We start from the raw sequence: 17,306 nt of genomic DNA, 5'->3' as shown, positions 1-17,306 counted from the left end.
AATAGCTGTTCTGAAGAAAAAATGGTATATTTAACTTTTAAGGAGAAGCTTATATTTTTGTTTGCCTTGTTTTGGCTAAACAATGAATTAAAACCAAGTCTTAAGTATGTTTTTACTTTGTTTTGATTTTTTAAAATTCAGAGTTATTTAAAACACCTTGTATTTTATTCTTAGATACTCCCCTAATGTGTTTCTGTTTCCTTTTTTGTGTGTGTGTGATTTTAGGAGTGGGTGTCACTTTGGTTCTTGCCTCTGGGTGCTCACGGTGAGGAGCAGACAGCTACGCAGCAAGGATTGGCCTGGCTGATCCCACTGTGGGTGGACCGAGACCCAGAGGTCCGTGTGAAGAAAAGTTGAGTGTATTATGGTAGATACAGAGCAAATGAAACAAAACATATGCATTTGCATAGTTGTAGGTTCCAAAAGGAGACAATTTTAAACTTCCTTAAACTGTCCTTAAACTTGACTTAATCCCATCTCCGCTTGGGCTGCTGTAACAAAATACCATAGACGGGCGGGAGGGCCTCAAGGGACAAAACTTTATTTTCTCACAGCCTGGAGGCTGGAGGCCCCAGGTGAAGATGCTAATAAGATGGTTGGTTCTGCCCGGCCAGGCGTGGCTCAGTGGTTGAGCATCTACCTAGGATCCAGGCGTTCAGGGTTCGATTCCCGGTCAGGGCACATGCCCGGGTTGTGGGCTCGATCAATGACTCATCATTGATGTTTCTCTCTCTCTCCCTCTCCTTTCCTCTCTCTGAAATCAATAAAGATATATTAAAAAAAAAAGATGGTTGGCTTTGTTGAAGGCTCTCTTTCTTGCCTTCAGATGGCCACCTTCTCATCAGATTGGGACCCTGCCCTATGACCTCACTGACCTTTCATGACCTCCCAAAAGCCCTGACCTCAGACACAGTCACTTCGGGAGTTACGGCTTCACCATATGAATGCTGGGGGATGGATTTCATTTTATACCACCCCCTCTTCAGTCAGACTCATTAGAGTATAGATTAAAAATAGACAAAAAGAATTACAGAATCTATCACTTTTAGAAAGAACAGTGAAAGTTGTTAGAAAAACCCAGCCATTTTCAACCAACTTAGAGGGCCAGCGGCCAGTTGACATTTGAGTGTCACTTGGTCGATAGTCCCGCCACCCTGCAGCTTCATAGTAGTGATGAATTTTCCACTCAATGGTCGTGCAGGAAGCTGTACACATTTAACATGCACAGCTTCCTGCTCTTGGAGAGACCCCCCCACAGTCAGTGCTAATAACACCTCCTCCACCTCCAGCAGCTGCTGCTTCCTGCTGTCTTACTTTTGATCCGCTTGCTTGTTGAATTTTATGATCTGCTCTTAGCAAATGTTTAAGTTTGTAATACAGTACTATTGGCTGTACACACTGTCCATTAATTTCAAGCAAGAAGCAGTTATATCCTATTATATGGAAACCTTGATTTACAGAGCTAGTATTTGATCTGAACCTAGAGGTTACACTTTTTAACACATTGAACTTGGACTTTTTTGGATACCATATAGTTATCTTTGAAACCCAGTATTTGGGATCAGAAGTCAGAAGTTCACCAAAATGCGTAACTTGAGCAGCAGTGATTCTAGGGCAAACCTGTCACACCGCATCAATCTTGAAACATTTAAAAAAAAATTGAGGGAAAGTACTAAATGTCTTACAAAAAAAATAACTCCATTATTTTCTAAAACAAGTTTCAAAAAAGTTAAAACCATTAATATTTGGAAGAAACACTAAGGAAGGTGGAACAAAATAATAGGTAATCTGTTTAAAAATGAGGAATAAACAGGAATTGGTTCTGTAAAGATAGGTAAGTCCCCTATGCTTTCTCTAGAAAAAGTTGTATTTTTTCTAATTTATACCTGGTTTTGACTTTTGTGACATTTGCTTCTATTTAACTTTTTCCCCCCTTGGTTATTGCTTTCTTGAATTGTGGAGTAGAATTTTACTCATTTGTAAACTTACAGGGCACTGTCTTCTAATCAGTGTCTTTTATAATTTAGGATCATCAAATTATCATAAAAGTATGATAACTTTATGTGCCAGAGAAATTAAGAATTTATGTTGTTAGGGCATCAGATTCTTTGCTTTGACAACCTTTTCTTTAACTTGCACAGGTGAGGTTCACTTCCCTGGGATTGGGATCCGCACTGACCACCCTGGAAACCGGCTGTGTGGCCCTGGCCAGCAGCTGCCAGAACATTTCTGGTGGGCTCTGGGGGACTGTGGTGAACACCCTCCTGGACCCGTTGGAATGCAGCATGGTGCGCCGGGAGGTAGGCCTGCCTCTCTGCACTTCTTCCCCTTTCCCTTGGAAACCCATTGATGTGACCACACCAACTCCCCGTTGAACATGGTGGACGACCCCTGACCATCGTCTCTTGTGCCTGCAAAACACCCAAATAAAATGGTAGTAGAGAAAGAAAAAGGTATTAATTAACAGTAAATATTGGAGTCCTTTATTCTGATATGGTCAAAGCAGAATTTGGTATTTTTAATAAACTCTTTTATTACACATTGAAAAGGTTGACAGAAAAAAGTACTTTTGTATCACCACGATGTTTATTGGTCTCTGATGTTTATAAGCTTTAGTTAAGGGGCCGTCCAGATACTTGGTAGTATTTATCATATACCATATGAGAATAATTCTTCCAAATAGTTTGTGGGTGTTTTTAGTTTCTGCTTTTATCAAAGTGATGATTGATGCCATTAGTTTTAAAAACAGTAATCAAGTCGTGCTTGGGGTCAAATAAAGGAAACAGCAGCTCCTGCGCTCACCATTGCCTTAGTTCCCAATCCAAGGGCTGTGTTTGTTTTTAATGTAATGCTTAAAACAGTAGCATCCTTCGCTGACCACTTTAAATATCATCTACTGACTTCCAGTTACGATGGTTGAGAATTTTATTCTTTGGATCCCCTCTGTTACCCTTTTTAAGGTAGCAAATTTTTATTGAGAGGACCTTGTATGAGAGAGGGAGGGAGACCGGGAGAGGGGTGTGTGTGTACGTACTTGCACATTTAGTCTGTAGGGGACGATAGAAGTATGAAAATGTATTTCCTAAGTGCTACAGAACAGTTTATATTTTACAAATCATTTTTTTTTGAAAAATAAAATTTCTGCAATAGGAGGAAATATACATCCCAATGAAATAATGTCATCCACTGTTAGGTCATCACCCCGCAGGAAACGCAGTTGGCATTTCTCATGGTGACGGTCAGCATGTGTGGTGGACCAGTGATACGTTTTCTGCTATTGTTGCGACATGCCGGTTATTTCAGCGGCGACCACAGGGTGGCAGTATTGACTTCTTTTTTTAAATTTCAGGCTGCATTTATTCTTCAGAATCTCCTTGTGATCCCAATGCCATCAGCAATTGTAAAGGATTATACTTGGCAGGTGGGTGACTTTAAACAGCGGTCAGCCTGGTAGTACTGAAATTAATTGGTGATAAAGTTTCATCAGGTATGTATTTCGTTACTGATGAAAGTTCTTACAAGGCAGCAGGATCTCTTAAAAGAAAATGGAAATTTTCTTATGCTTGATCAGATTTATAAGTTCTGCTCTGTAGTGCTTATTTTATTATTGCTTTTTTATTTTCCACCTTAGGATATGTTTTTACTGATTTTAGAGGAGGGGAGAGAGAGAGAGACATCAATATGGGAGAAACATCAATCAGTTGCCGAGCGCCCTGACCAGGAATCGAACCCCCAACCTTTTGGTGTATTGGATGGTGCTCCAAGCACCTGAGCCACTCGACAGGGCTGTAGTATAAAGTAATTTTAAACAGAAACAGTAGCTCACCCGGTGTTTACTATGCATGTATTGCAGAAGTCGTCGAGGCTGTGGTTTCATGGAAGTGTGTGCTCTAGTCAGGGTGGCAGGACACAAGCTATCTCTGGCCTGGTGCAGGGATGCTCGCTCTGCTCACCTGGTGGAGGTCAAGTCCACCCATATGTTCATTGTGCAGTGCGTTTTTCCTTCACAGGGCGGTGCTCTGAGACGGCATAAATACCTATTTCTTATCAGCTTTCTTTCACTGGTTTTAACTTCTACTTGAGGTTCTTGTCTGAAGCAGTTATTACAGAATAATTGCCAAGTGGTGATCATCTCATTCCATCGTTTCTACCCCATTTGTTACATTTACTGTAAGGAAGAGCTCTCCTTCCCCAATTATTTTTCACGTTTTAAAATTTACACCAAGGTGGACTCCAGAAAACTTAGTTTGTTTCATGGGTTATAATCTGTTTCTGTCATTATTTATTTAGATGTTTAAATTGTTCCAGATTTGGCCAAAAGGACCCCTTCATGAAGAGTCTGGGGTCCTTTTCACACGTCTTCACCCGTCCTTGAGCACTTCCTCACTCTGTACAGCAGGATGTTCTAAACTCTTCCAGCCCAGCCTGGATCACACATCTGCTCAGAGAGCCCTGACTTCTGTCGGTGGAGATCTGGGCTCTAGATGTGCTCATTGTTCCGGGGTGGGGTGGTGGGGGCATTGCTTCCATGCCCTCAGCCTCCTGGTGAGCGGTGTGTGCGCCGTGCCTGCCCGTGTGTGTGTGTGTGTGTGTGTGTGTGTGTGTGTGTGTGTGTGTGTTTTCCCCTTGTCAGGGTTAGTGCAGCGGGAAGGAAAGTGGCCAACAGCTCTCACTGTGAATGTTGATAGGCCCATGCGTTTATCTAGCCTGTTCATAGGTATGAAGTCTAATTGCAAATGTGATTGCTCAGACCACGTTATTTCTGATATTTTAATACTGTCCTGTGTAGGTTGTAAAATAGCTTTTTGTGTTTATGGCTCAAGTACACAATTACTTGGTTAAAGTTTTACTATTTTATAGAAGAATTTTAAACTAAATGGCCCCACAGGAGGTGGAGGGTAGCCTCTGCCTTCACTGGATTCTTAGGCAGCAGAGACCTGGAGTGCTGGGAAGTAAGGCCCTAGGTCCCTGGCTGTGAGCGCAGGACCCTCAGGGGCGGGGCCACGTCGCTCCTGGGGAGTGTGGGGAGACCATGGTCTTGGTGAAGAATTCATGTGATAAGCAGTGACCTTTCTCTTTCTCTCCCTCTTTTCCTCCAGGGCCCGTGTGTCCATGACGAGGACTCGGGGCTGTCGCTCATAGGGAAGCCCGCCCTGCAGGCTCTCTTGTGTCACTGCCATTTCTATGAGCATTTGCATCAGATGGTGAAACAGTGTTACCTGGGGCGGGTTATGTTTGATTTGAATTGTCCTGCTCCTGGTGGAACTTTAGAAGGCAGTGATTTAAATGGTAAGTGCACCGTTTTCTATTTTTATATAATGTAACACTTTGTAAACTGTTAAAGACCAGTGTGTTTAGTACAGAATATTTGAAAACAATGACAAATACACAGGGAAACTGGTTTCTTTGTTGGTCCACTACCCAGACGTTACCTGTGTTGCGTTAGGTGTGTTTCCTTTCAGTCTTCTTCCTCTGGGCAGCTCTTGTTTGTTTTACATAATTGTATTCATAGTTTATGTACATTTTTGTATCCCCTCCTGTCACTAAACATCGCCGGAGCATTTTCCTATGTTATAAATTCTTCATGGAAATCATTTTTGAAATCATATAAATGTTTCATAAGTTACTTCATGCCCTTCAGCAAAGTTTTATACTTTCTTCTGGTGTCACCTTGAACTTTAAGAGGCTCTTCCCAGGCAACCATGAATAAGACCTTCTCCTACTAAGTTTTCTCATTTGTTTTGCTAATGTATTGAAAAGTTACTCATATTTGGCATGTTACTCATTTATCAAACTATCTTGCTGAAACCTTTTCTATTTGTAGATTCTCTTGCATTTCCTGAGTATAAAATCTTAGCATATGTAAATAATAATTATGTCTTACATTAATTTTTAGTGACTTAGTCATAAAAATGGATGAGATTTTAACATTAATTTTAAAGTAATTTTTAAAAATTTTGACATAATTTCATACTTACGGAAAAGGTACAATTCCCAAATGTTACCATTTTATTATACTTGGCTCCCCATGCTGTGTGTGTGTATACGTGTGTGCGAATGAATAAAATTTATTAATTTAGATGCACGTATGTATGTCTATGCTTTTCTGAGACATTTAAGGGTAAATTGCAGACATGAAGTTTCTTTATCTTGAAATATTTAAGCATAAGTTTCTAAATCACTTTTCTGCTCACTTCTTGGAGGAATTGGGAAAACGACATTTGAAGGCATTTTGAACGTTCTAAATAAATGTCCCTGTTAGGAAAGTGACCCATTTGTTTGGATGTCTTTGGGTCTTTGTCACTCAGAGCAGGGCCCTTGAGCCACCAACACTGACATGTGCTGTGAGTTTGTTAGAAGTACAAACTTACGCCCGCCCTGATTTGGGGAAAGGGAGGGAGAGGACCCAGAGCTGCTTCTGCGGGCTCCCTGTGGTTCTCACACACATTACAGTTTGGTGGCTGGTGTTCTTGATAAATTGCATTAGATTAAGCTAATGCACAGTCAGCTAATTGCATTAAGTTTTCTGTGAAACAAGCTTTATCTATAAATTAATTAGGGTAATAAAAATTAGGCGGACCTCTTTCCTTAGGTCTTGACTGGTTTCACAGGATGACTGTTTTCCATTAATGGTTACAGTACCCTGGAGACTTCCGTTGACCGTTGTTTACCTGTTGTCACAGGTTTGGACGACTCACTAGAGTTTTGGAGGGCTCCATCCAGAATGCCCAATCAAGACCGAGACCCAAGCTCTCTCTCCACCTCGGAAACCATGGTACTTCCAAAGAATTCATAAGTGCTTCTTTTAGAGTCTCCTGAACAGTATGAATTTACACAGTGGAGAGAGGAGCCTGGTAGGAAGTGTGAAGTTTTGTTTGATCGTAAAGCTGTGATTTACCTGAAGTGCTGTCTGCGCAGAAGGAGGGGCTGCCTTCCTCTTGTCACCACACTGATTATCCTTTTAGATGAGTTTTCACCCTCTTTCCTATCTTTTCTGATAGAACCAAACTTTAACATGTTTATAATAGTTGTAGAAGAAAACAGATCTCAGCTAATTAAGAATGCTGATTACCCTGACATTTTGCTTGAGGCCAAGGCAATTTGGAGACAGGTGACTCACTGGAATGATTCCTGCTGGTGCTGGTGAGCATGCCTCTACACACGTGCCTCAGACAAGCTCGTCTTGATCCTGTGAAACACCTGAAGTTTATATTCGCCCGCCTGCCTTTTTTTCCTGTTTCTTCTCATTCATAAGCTGCTGTTCTAAAAAGTTTGACACACTAAGTATTTCTAAGTAGTGACTGACACTAGGTTTCATTTGTTTTACAAGCATTGGGATCAGCCATTCTCAATTAGGAATAGTGCGTTCGTTCGTTCGATTGTAAAGTGTTTTTGGAACAGTTACTGCGTTTGTAGAACCTGGGACTGCAGAGTCTTGTCTCCTGTGCTTCCAGGAGCAGAATAGTATAAGAATAACAGCTATTATACAGGCAGCTATAGGAGCCACACAGTGTCTCAAGGGACTGGGACTTTTTGCTGCAGTTTTAAGAGTCTTTTATTTTTTTAGACTCAGAAGAGTTGAATTTTAGTCCTAAATTGAACCTGTACTTGGAAAATTAGAATAATTACCCTGGCTCCACTAGATGTCATGCTTTCCCTTCCGAGCTAGAAATAGTATGTGCACCCAGGTGGTGGACCTGTCCGGTGTGGGAAGTTCATCTGTCACAGAGAAAATAACTGGTGGGAAGGAAAAGAGTGACCATCCCTAGAGAAGGCACATTTCCCACAGGAGCTGCCAGACTCAGCAGCGCAGGCTGCTTCAGAGCAGGAGGCCACTCTGCCTTCCCACCTGTAACCTGTGGTGACACTGTGTTCGCCTTCTACAGAACTTAAGTTTAATGTTTTAAAAAATGTAGTATTCTGAAACCCAATGTCAGCATATTGCCTGAGTTTTTAAACAGTTCTTTTACAGTATGGGGAGAAGTAGAGAACAATTTTTTAATAGTTCTAATTTTTTCATAGGCACTATTAAAGTGTGTGGGTCCCATTTCAAACTTTGAAAAACTCTTTTATTGTGAGTTAAGAGATCAAGAAATTAATCCAAAGAAAATGAAAACACTAACTCAGAGATACAGGCACCCCATGTTCATTGCAGCATCGTTTACAAAATAAGCAAGACATGGTGACAACCTGACTGTCCATGGGTGCCTAGGTGGATAAAGAAATTAGGATGTATACACACGGTGGAATATTATTCAGTCCTAAGAAAGAAGGGAACCTTGCCATTTGCGAGGACAAGGGGGGCCCTCGAGGGCATTATTGCTGAGTGAACGAAGTCAGACAGAGAAACACAACTATCATGTGATTTCTCTTACGTGTGGAGTCTAAAAGTAAATAGCTAGATAAATGAAGCTCATAAAAAGCAGAAAATGCAAAGTATCTGAAGGACACAGTGAATTGTAGGTGAAGTTGTATATTTCAGCCTTTCAGCATTCAGGTAATAAGAAAAAACAGGCCTTATTGGGACCTTAATGTCCTCATGGCTTCAGATCAGAACCTCACTCCTGCGGGTTACTGATGTACATAAACTGTAACAGGTTCTATAAGAAGCAGACAATGCTGTTCAAAAACTGATAACTCAAAATACAGAACGTTTCCAGTTAGACTAGCGAGTGTAGTTTTGTTATGAACCTTCTGTTTAAGGGTGTCTGTCTTCTGTATCTACTGTGTGTGCTTCATTTTCCAGGTACAACATTAACGAGTGACTGTTGTGAGTAAAACAGTTTTCTTGCTGGCCCACAGGTGGCACCTTCATCAGGGTGTGCGGGACTTTCACCACCGGTGCCCTCGGCTGCGTCTCTCCCCGAGGCCTCGTGTGACCAATTTGTGGCTCCAGGTACCTTATAGGAAGACATCCCACTTTCAGAAAGAAAAGGGACAAGTCGGTCCAGACAGATATTTTGAAAGTAAATGTCTGGATAAGACTAAAATTAAATAAGTCCCAGAACAAAATGTCTGGATAAGAACAGAATGAAATGCCGCAGAACCTGATGGGTAAATTAGAATGAGGATGTCAGGAAGTAACAACACATACACTCTTAGCTAAGACACGGGAGCTCACCGTCCAAAACGTAGTCTGACTGCCGTCCGGTTCCTTAGTGAAGCACCGATCATCGGGCTGGCCGGGTGTTAGTAACCATTCCTTCCCTCCTCGGAAAGCACCTCTGTCCGCACAGACGTCCCCTGGAAAGGAGGAGAACCTGGTCCCGAGTGTTTTCAAAGACTGTGCTTCCATTTTGAAGTTCACAAAATGCATCAAGTCTGTTATTACACGTGCGTGATGAGTAGCCCTGGGCTTATTCTTATTAATGGCTATGTATTAACTTTACACTTTGCATTAGGGACTGCTTCTGACTCTGTTATGCTTCCAAATATATATGCACGCACATGAACACATATGTCTGTACTTGAAGGTTACAGCGTAGCATTAAATCCCTGGCCTGTCGGGAGTATGCTGTCTAAAGAGAAGGTGACTTCAAGCGCTGAGGCATAAGCATCTGCTCAGGAAATGCTGTCTGAAACTCAGAAATGCTTGCTTAATCAAGACAGTGCTCTGAAATTTATTTCAGTATTTGTTCCATAACTTCCTAAACAATTTCCGATGTTGGCTTTTAGCAGTTTTTTATGTTGACAGTACATAAAAGTATTTAATTGCGGGAAATACTTGATTCTCTTGAGAACTAAAGGAGCAGACTGAGATTGTTTGAGTAGCTAAGGACACAGAATGAAACAGATTTGATAACAGGTTTCATAAATATTTATCTCTGAGTGTGTTGTGTCACCTTTTTGAACAGCTTTATTGAGATGTTACTGACGTGCGGTGCAGTTCACCCATTTTAGGGTGCAGTGCATTGGTTCTCAGTACGTCACAGAGTTGTGCAGCTGTCACCACAGGCAGTTTCAGAACATTTCCATCACTTCCAGGGAAGCCTGGTATCCATTAGCAGTCACTGCCCCTCCCCGGCCCTCCCCAGCCCCACACAGTTGCTAATATACTTTCCCTCTCTATAGACTGGCCTGTTTTGGACATTCATGTACATGGAATCATACAGCACTTGGCCTTTGTGTCTAAGGTCTCTCACATAGCATATTTTCCAGGCTCAGCCATGTTGAAGAGCGTGTCAGGCCTCCACTCCTCTTTGTTTCCACACGGCGTCCTGCTGTCTGGCTGTACCACGTTGCTTACCCCTTCATCAGCTGGTGGCTATTTGCCTTTGCTTCCCTTGGCCACCATGCATGATAACGCGGCGAATGTCTGCGTGGACACATGCACACATGTGGGGCGGTTTCATCACTCGATTTGGAAGGACTGTGCTTTGAATGTGTATGCATACAGCTCACTGATTGCTGATCCCTTCGGTGACAGAAAAAGTGTTTGAGCCTTTTTGTTGCGTCCGCACAGTCCTCGAATGGCACGGGAGAGCATCACATTCGTGCTGGCTGAGCCGCAAGACCAGAGCAGCGCTTGGTGCAAGGTGAACACAATAGTGACGCTTCCTGTGCTTGTTTTCCTTCCCAGGTCAGCCTGAAACTGCGTTTCCACGGCTCCCTCAGGACTCTTCCCTTTATGCTCCTGTGCCCAGACCGTGCGTCCTGGTCACCCCGCCCCTGCTCTCAGCCCTGTGCAGCCTCTCCGACAGCCTCCTCGTGATCGTTCCACGGGACACGGCAGCTGCCTTCCGACGGGCTCGGCTGCTTGAGCTGCTCTGTGGGTAAGAGAGAAGTACTCCAGAGAGACGTGGGGGGTGGATCCTGCGCGCTGTCCTCATGGCTCTGTGTACGGCTTCATGTCCTGGGATGAGTCTTCATCCTTTGCAGCTCGTTAGACTGCAGGTTTTTGCTTTCGCCAGAGATGTCCTGACCACTTTTATTTTAGATCCATTAAACCGCCTGTGTATTGGTCTTTCATATTGACTTTTAAGGCCCCTCTCAAAACAATCCTGATCTTGTAGAGGTCAGAGGCTCTAAACCCTCTTTGTCCAGGAATAGTTCATCCCTTGGTCATTCTGCCTGGAAGTGAAGGAGTTTGGGGATTTAGCGCTGAGTGGTCCTATCAGAATAACATCCAAGGGTTAAAATTCATTTTAACACGCATTTGGGTTTCTTTTTTTTTCTTTTCTTTTTTTAATATCTTTATTGATTTCAGAGAGAGGAAAGGAGAGGGAGAGAGATTGAAATTGGCTGCCTCCTGCACGCCCTTGACTGGGGATCAAGCCGGCAACCCGGGCATGTGCCCTGACCGGGAATCAAACCCTGATCGCCTGGATCCTAGGTCGACGCTCAACCGCTGAGCCACGCCCGGCCGGGCCATTTGGGGTTCTTTAGTTATGGGGGACTGAACTTTTTAGGAGAAAGTATTCCCATAACATTTAGGGAACATGATTTGGTTCTTTCATTTATCTGATGTGAATAAGCCTCTGACATAGCTTTTTCTGACTTTCTTATTGGTTAAATGGCACAGTAAGAAAGGCCTTAGCTACTGAGATCAGTCCAATTTACGGGCTAACTGGAGGTCATTCGCCCACTCATGTTGCAGCCTCAGGAAAGCTCTGACCTCCAGAGTGTCGTTGGTGACACCTGTTCCGTGGTTACTGTGAAGGTTAGGAGGGATGCTTTGACAAGGTTTCGTTAGATATGTTTCTTTGGAGTTCTTTGCTTCCCGCATTCATCTGATGAGATCTTTTCCTGTGTTCTGAAATAGCTTTTTATAAACATTTACTGACTTTCTTTACAAAAACCCTTTCTACTCAAGGTTACATTCAGACTTGAAATTCTGACTAATCTGTAATGAGAAGCCTGCTAACCATCTGGAGGGCTTTCTTTTTTTTGTCCTGGACAGTATCGCGGATGCCACCCTTCTAGAGACATGTGTTCAGGAGCTCAGGGCCCCGCTGCCTTCGTCGCCCCCTGTGGAGCACACGCAGGCTCAGGTGGGTATCTCACATCTCCCTCTCGTCTTGTGTCTGTCTGTACGTCTGTTTGCTTCAAGTGCCAGAAACATAAACTCTGCTATGGATGCACTAACCATAGAAGAGGGTGACAATCCCTCAGGTTGTAGGTGGTGTGATGAGGTTCTTTGAAATAGGTTACTTAACGTTTTAATCTGAGATATCTGTGGATGATAGAAAAGAGCTGTGGGGTTTGAAGACCTAGATTCGACTCCTGATGCTGGGGAACACCATGCGCAGCGTCTTTAAGCACTTGCTCCGTGCAGGGTTTCCTCTGAGAGGGGCTGGTCTGCATAATGGCGTCGCCTCCATTCTGTCTAGCCAGCAAGTCCTTCTCAGGGGCCTGCTGTATACCAGCATCTTCCCTAAGAACATAAAAATCAAGAGCAAATCCAGTAGATCTGATGGTGTCACCAGTAGACATCTAAGAAAAACTAAAGCAGGGAGCAGGGAGTGGTGTCCTAGTTGGAGGGTAGCGTTTTCCACATATGGTGGTTAAGGGAGGCCTTTCAGACAGTGAGTTGTGACTTGAAGTATGTGAGGAAGCTAGTCCTGTGGGACAGAGCAGGGTCCCAGGAACGGGGTATGTGTGGCCTCCCCCAGAAGCACAAAGCCGGAATGGCTGGTGCAGAATGTGAATGCAGAGTGGCAGATGAGTCGGGGTATGGCGAGCCCCACGTGGGCAGGGCCTTGCCTGTTTGTGTGTTTCATTGGATCCTCAGTGTCGCCACAATGCCTGCCCCGTGGCAGGTGCTGGTCCAGTACTCGTGGGATGAGGGAGTAATTGCATTAAGAAACATATGTGGGGAACTTGTTTGTATAATATATGTAATCCTCACGACAGTCACACGAAGTATTGTGAGTGGCCTCAGAATGACGTGGGGGGAAGAAGTGTGTGTGTGCGTGTGTGTGTGTGTGTACACATGTGCGGACAGAGGGCTTCAGAACATCTCTCTCAAGTTGACTTGTTGGACCATCTCATTTCCTGGGGATGAATGAGATATCACAGCTTATTCTTTAATTTTTACATATCCAGGGAATTATTTTTTTGAAAAGTGTTTTTGTCAGTTAATACTTATAAAATTACAAGCAACATTCCAGAGATGGCCTTATTGGTAATATTGGGGAAGATTGAATTTTCCTTTTGTAATTAAGAGTAGTATTTTCACGTTGAAGGGTAGTTGGGGCAAATGTTGAACAATTTGCATTTTACTTATAGCAAGAATTAGGCTGTTCGTCCATTGTTGTTGTCCCCGGACCAGTTGTGCACTTTGAAGAGTATTTTGTAATTTTTCTCTTTCTTTACAAAATTACAGGCTTCGTGGCTTTGGAATGCCCTGTTCTGCTTCACCCAGAATATTGATTCCACAATTCAGCTGCTTAAAAAATTATATTTATAAGCCTTTCTAAGGGTTTCTTTTTGTAAATGGAATTTAGTAGTTGGCTTTATAAATATTGCTTTGTTGGGTGTTGTTATAGTTGGTGGGCAGTTAATGTGGCCATTAACGATATGCTTATGAGAAAAAAAATGCTCTGTCGGCTGTGTATTCATTTATAGTCTTTGAAAATTATGATTGATACTTCATTAGATGTTTATTAACTGTGTACAAAGAAGTGACTTACAATGCACAGAAAAGTAAAGTACTTTGTCCCCAAGATGGGCTTTTCACATGATACGTTTGTTTCACTGTATCTCCTTCTGCCAATAGGTGTCCTTTCTCCTCGAGTACCTGGCCTCTCTGTCCAGGCTTTTGCAGTCTTGTTTACTGGTAGATCCTGGCCTTGTGATTCAGGAGCAGCTTCTGACACCTCTCGTCACCAACATTTTCCGAGTTCTCACCATATGCACCAAAGATCTGTTTGGTAAGCTTTCCTGTTTCAGTGTAGGGAGGAAGTGCTCGGTTTGCGTGGTGATGGGTTAGACAGAAGCTGGCAGAGACTGCTGGTGGAGAGGGCAGAGAAGACAGGTGTGTGCAGAGAAGTCCTGAGATGGCAGCTGCCCTCCAGCTCCCCTGTGCCAAGTAGAGAGAAGGGACATGCTCTCCTTACCCCTTAAGGTTCATTGGGCCATTGTCATCTGTAGGCAAAGCTGCAGATCCTCTTCTCTGTCCAGCTTTCCTCATGGGGCAGTGCTCTTCTGGTCCCTCAAAAAATTCTCTTCTACTCTGCCCTGACCTTGGTGCATTGTTTCCCCTTTCATCCCTATGCAAAGCTGCTAGAGGGGGAAATAAAACAGAGATCCTTTGCTTCTGTAGAAGTAGCACAAACGACATGTTTTTACAGTGTGTCCAGTAAGTCCTTACTGGGTTTGCCATACCTCCTGCTTATTTTTGAGTGTGCTTTAGTAAGAGGGGATGTGTGAGTGTGTGTTTTTTTGCCTGTAGGAAGGTGGAGGAGAGAGAGATTTAGAAGCAGTGAGAAAGATAAATTAATTGAATTAAATTCATGCTTCATGCTGAGTTATGTTTGTCTCCGTTTGACAAGTACGCACCTTCTATTTTAAGTGTAATGAGTGGTGAATTTTGTATTTTAAAAGGTTTTTTTCCCTTTCTGTAAATAAGTTGACATGTTTTGATTAACTTGATAGATGCAGAGTTGATATCGGCGTTTTATCAGACGTGGACGCATTTATTTAACCTACTGGCCACACTGTTGAGAAAAGCGGGAGCTGCCTCCCTCCTGCCCATCGTGACGGGGCTGGCCAAGCACTGGGCGGCTGTGGTCGGTAAGGAGCTGCCATCACCGGCTTGGGGTCTTCTCATATACATGAAGATGATCATTGTTTACGATTTTATGTAATTATGTATTCTGTAAAATCAATAATTATAGTCACATTAACTTTTTTTAGATTAGCACTGAAATAACAAAAAGTTAAGAACTGGAGAAACTATGGGTCTCAGCAGATCCCAGAGAGGTCAGTCGTCATCTGCACATAATCCTCTTGGCTGGGGTGTTAGCAGAGACCGTGAATGGTATCTGTGCATCTGTACACGTACAAACTCATTCATTTAGAAAAGAACTCGTATAAAGAGAAGGGAAGGAAAAGTAAATAGATCCTTTTCTTGTGATGCTTGAGCTACTGATTGCTTTACTTTACTAAAAATTACTCAGGTCAGTGTGATTTACTTTTTTTATCTTGAGGGAATGTTCAAGCACCTGTGTGTGGAACTGTCTTCTCTTCCAGACATGGTCTGCGAATGTGCGGGCTGCTCGGCCACCCGCCCGGCCCTCTGCACGGCCGGCCTGCAGTTCCTTTCCGTCCTCTTGACTGAGGAGGCAAAGCGGCATCTACGGGATGAAGACAGAGCAGGCTCCCGTCCTGGTCCAGCGCTGGCTGCGCTCCTCGACAAAACTCTGGAAAACCAGAAGGCTCTGGGACGGCTTAGTGAAGTCGTCATTCAGGTACGTGATTTCTTGATTTCTTTAAAACTTGACTTTCAGCCCTGGCCGGAGGGCTCAGCTGGTTAGAGCACCGTTCTGTACACCAAGTTTGTGGGTTCAGTTCCTGCTCAGGGCACATACGTGGGTTGTGGGCTCGATCCCCAGGCGAGGCACTTAAGGGAGACAACAACTGATTGGTTTCTCTCTCATTGATGTTTCTCTCTCCCCTCTCTCTTCCCTCCTCTCTAAAATCAATAGATGTGTCCTCAGGTAAGGATTAGAAAACAACAAAAAACCCTTTACTTTTAGTTTTGGTCCTGTAAAAATATTTTCGATCATTTGATTTAAAAAATAATTAATATTCATGACCATTTAAATGATAGAAGAGTATGTAAAGTTAAATTAACAATTCCCTGTCCAGCTCCACCCTCTGATGTTGACCAGAATGATGTAAAAATTCAAAACGGAGTGTTGGTCACCTATGCCCCCCCCTTTGTCACAGCAGCGTCATGGCCACTGGGGGTGCTTCAGGAGGGAAGGTTTAAGCACAGTGTGTTGCCATTTTAAAGACAGTTTACATGTTTGATAACACGCTCACCTAAGTGACTTTTGATTGATATGCGCGAACCACCTATGTTTAAGGGGGTTATGTGTGTAGGGAGGCCGGCCTGGTTATCACACTTGTGAGAAGATGCCCTCTTCGAAGCTCTGATGCCTGTTCATCTTTTAACTTACTTCTTGCAACCCTAAAATATGAACTAAGATGTTTGTTTCATCAAAAGGATTCTAAAATCATGATAAAGTATTGTTACTTTGTAAGCAAGTTAACCGTGAAGACGACTGGAGTGTTTCCTAAGTGGCACAATGATTTTTACAACTAGGAGCTGTTATAATCTCCCAATACTGAGAGTCCCCCTTTGCAGTGACCGTGGGCCCTGCACACGCACACCAAGGACTTGCTCCCATTGCCCTTGCAGCGGGGACTTGCTTCTTGTCCGCCGATGGGTTGCCGTCCCTTTGCTGCTTAGGATTTGGGGGTTTTGCTCTTTTCAGCCTGTGAGCGTCCTGTGTTCAGATCCTCCGGCAGGACCTCATGTCCGTGCGCAGAGCAGCCTGAGTGTGCTGGAACGCAGACGGGCGGACAGAGGCAGGGCGGCCACCCTTCCAGCCCAGACCTGCTGTGAGGGGTCATGGGGCTCCTCATGGGACCTGCTCTCTTGCCCAGCAGACTCTGGTTGCCTCTGAGTGCTGATAGGGGTCCCCTGATGTTTCCTCCTCTGTCTCCAGTGGCTCCTTCAGAAAGGGCCTCTAGTGGGAAAAGTCCTCAAAGCTCTTCTGAGTGTCTCTCCTTCTCGAGAGGCCACAGCTTTCCTGCAGTGAGTCCCCAACTCATCACGCTCAGTGTTTCCTCCTTTAGAACCACCGCTGGACAGCGCTCCACTGCCCTCTTTCACCGTCACAGCGCCGGCATTCCCTTTTGGTCACTTGGCCCCTACTTTGCACTTTAAAGAATATAATGAGCAGGAAAACTCAGATTCACACCTTGACAAAAGTCCTCCCCGCCCCATCCAGAGCATTATTAAGTTCTGGACTTTGGCTCTAGGGGCTGTTTTCTATTGGGGTGGGGCCCTGGCAACACGCTGCCCATTCCAGGGAGCCTGAGTCACTCGCAGGCCCACCTGGATCTCCCCTCAGCGAGGGCCGTGAGCTGGGCCCTCCCCTGACCAGGCCAGAACACAGCAGCTCTGGGTGCCTTGACCACAGCTGGGACCGTGGCTCCTGCAGCCAGTCCTGCTGGGTGGATTCAGAGACCTGCTTGTGGGCTGTTCTACTTCCCAGCTACTTTCTCTTGCTTATTGGCGGGGCTTTGTTTCAAGAAACTGAGATTAGACTTGTGACAAACCTGGATCCACGTGG

At 44.0% G+C, this 17,306-nt stretch overlaps 1 protein-coding gene across 1 annotated transcript in view; it reads left to right on the top strand.

Annotated features, from left to right (window-relative positions):
* Window positions 1-17,306, top strand: part of RTTN (rotatin) — an 85,178-nt gene that overhangs the window by 52,459 nt on the left and 15,413 nt on the right. The window contains exons 30-40 of the mRNA XM_081149028.1: window positions 226-336; window positions 2,142-2,300; window positions 3,350-3,421; window positions 5,100-5,289; window positions 6,684-6,775; window positions 8,803-8,896; window positions 10,580-10,772; window positions 11,900-11,990; window positions 13,718-13,871; window positions 14,596-14,733; window positions 15,193-15,410. Coding sequence (XP_081005154.1) covers window positions 226-336; window positions 2,142-2,300; window positions 3,350-3,421; window positions 5,100-5,289; window positions 6,684-6,775; window positions 8,803-8,896; window positions 10,580-10,772; window positions 11,900-11,990; window positions 13,718-13,871; window positions 14,596-14,733; window positions 15,193-15,410 — 1,512 coding nt within the window. The remainder of the gene's footprint in view (window positions 1-225; window positions 337-2,141; window positions 2,301-3,349; window positions 3,422-5,099; window positions 5,290-6,683; window positions 6,776-8,802; window positions 8,897-10,579; window positions 10,773-11,899; window positions 11,991-13,717; window positions 13,872-14,595; window positions 14,734-15,192; window positions 15,411-17,306) is intronic.

This window comes from Miniopterus schreibersii (genome assembly GCF_964146895.1).
Source record: "Miniopterus schreibersii genome assembly, chromosome: 10".
Taxonomy (NCBI): Eukaryota; Metazoa; Chordata; class Mammalia; order Chiroptera; family Miniopteridae; genus Miniopterus; species Miniopterus schreibersii.
Note: the sequence above shows the minus strand (reverse complement) of the source record. Positions and strands in the feature narration are given on the sequence as shown.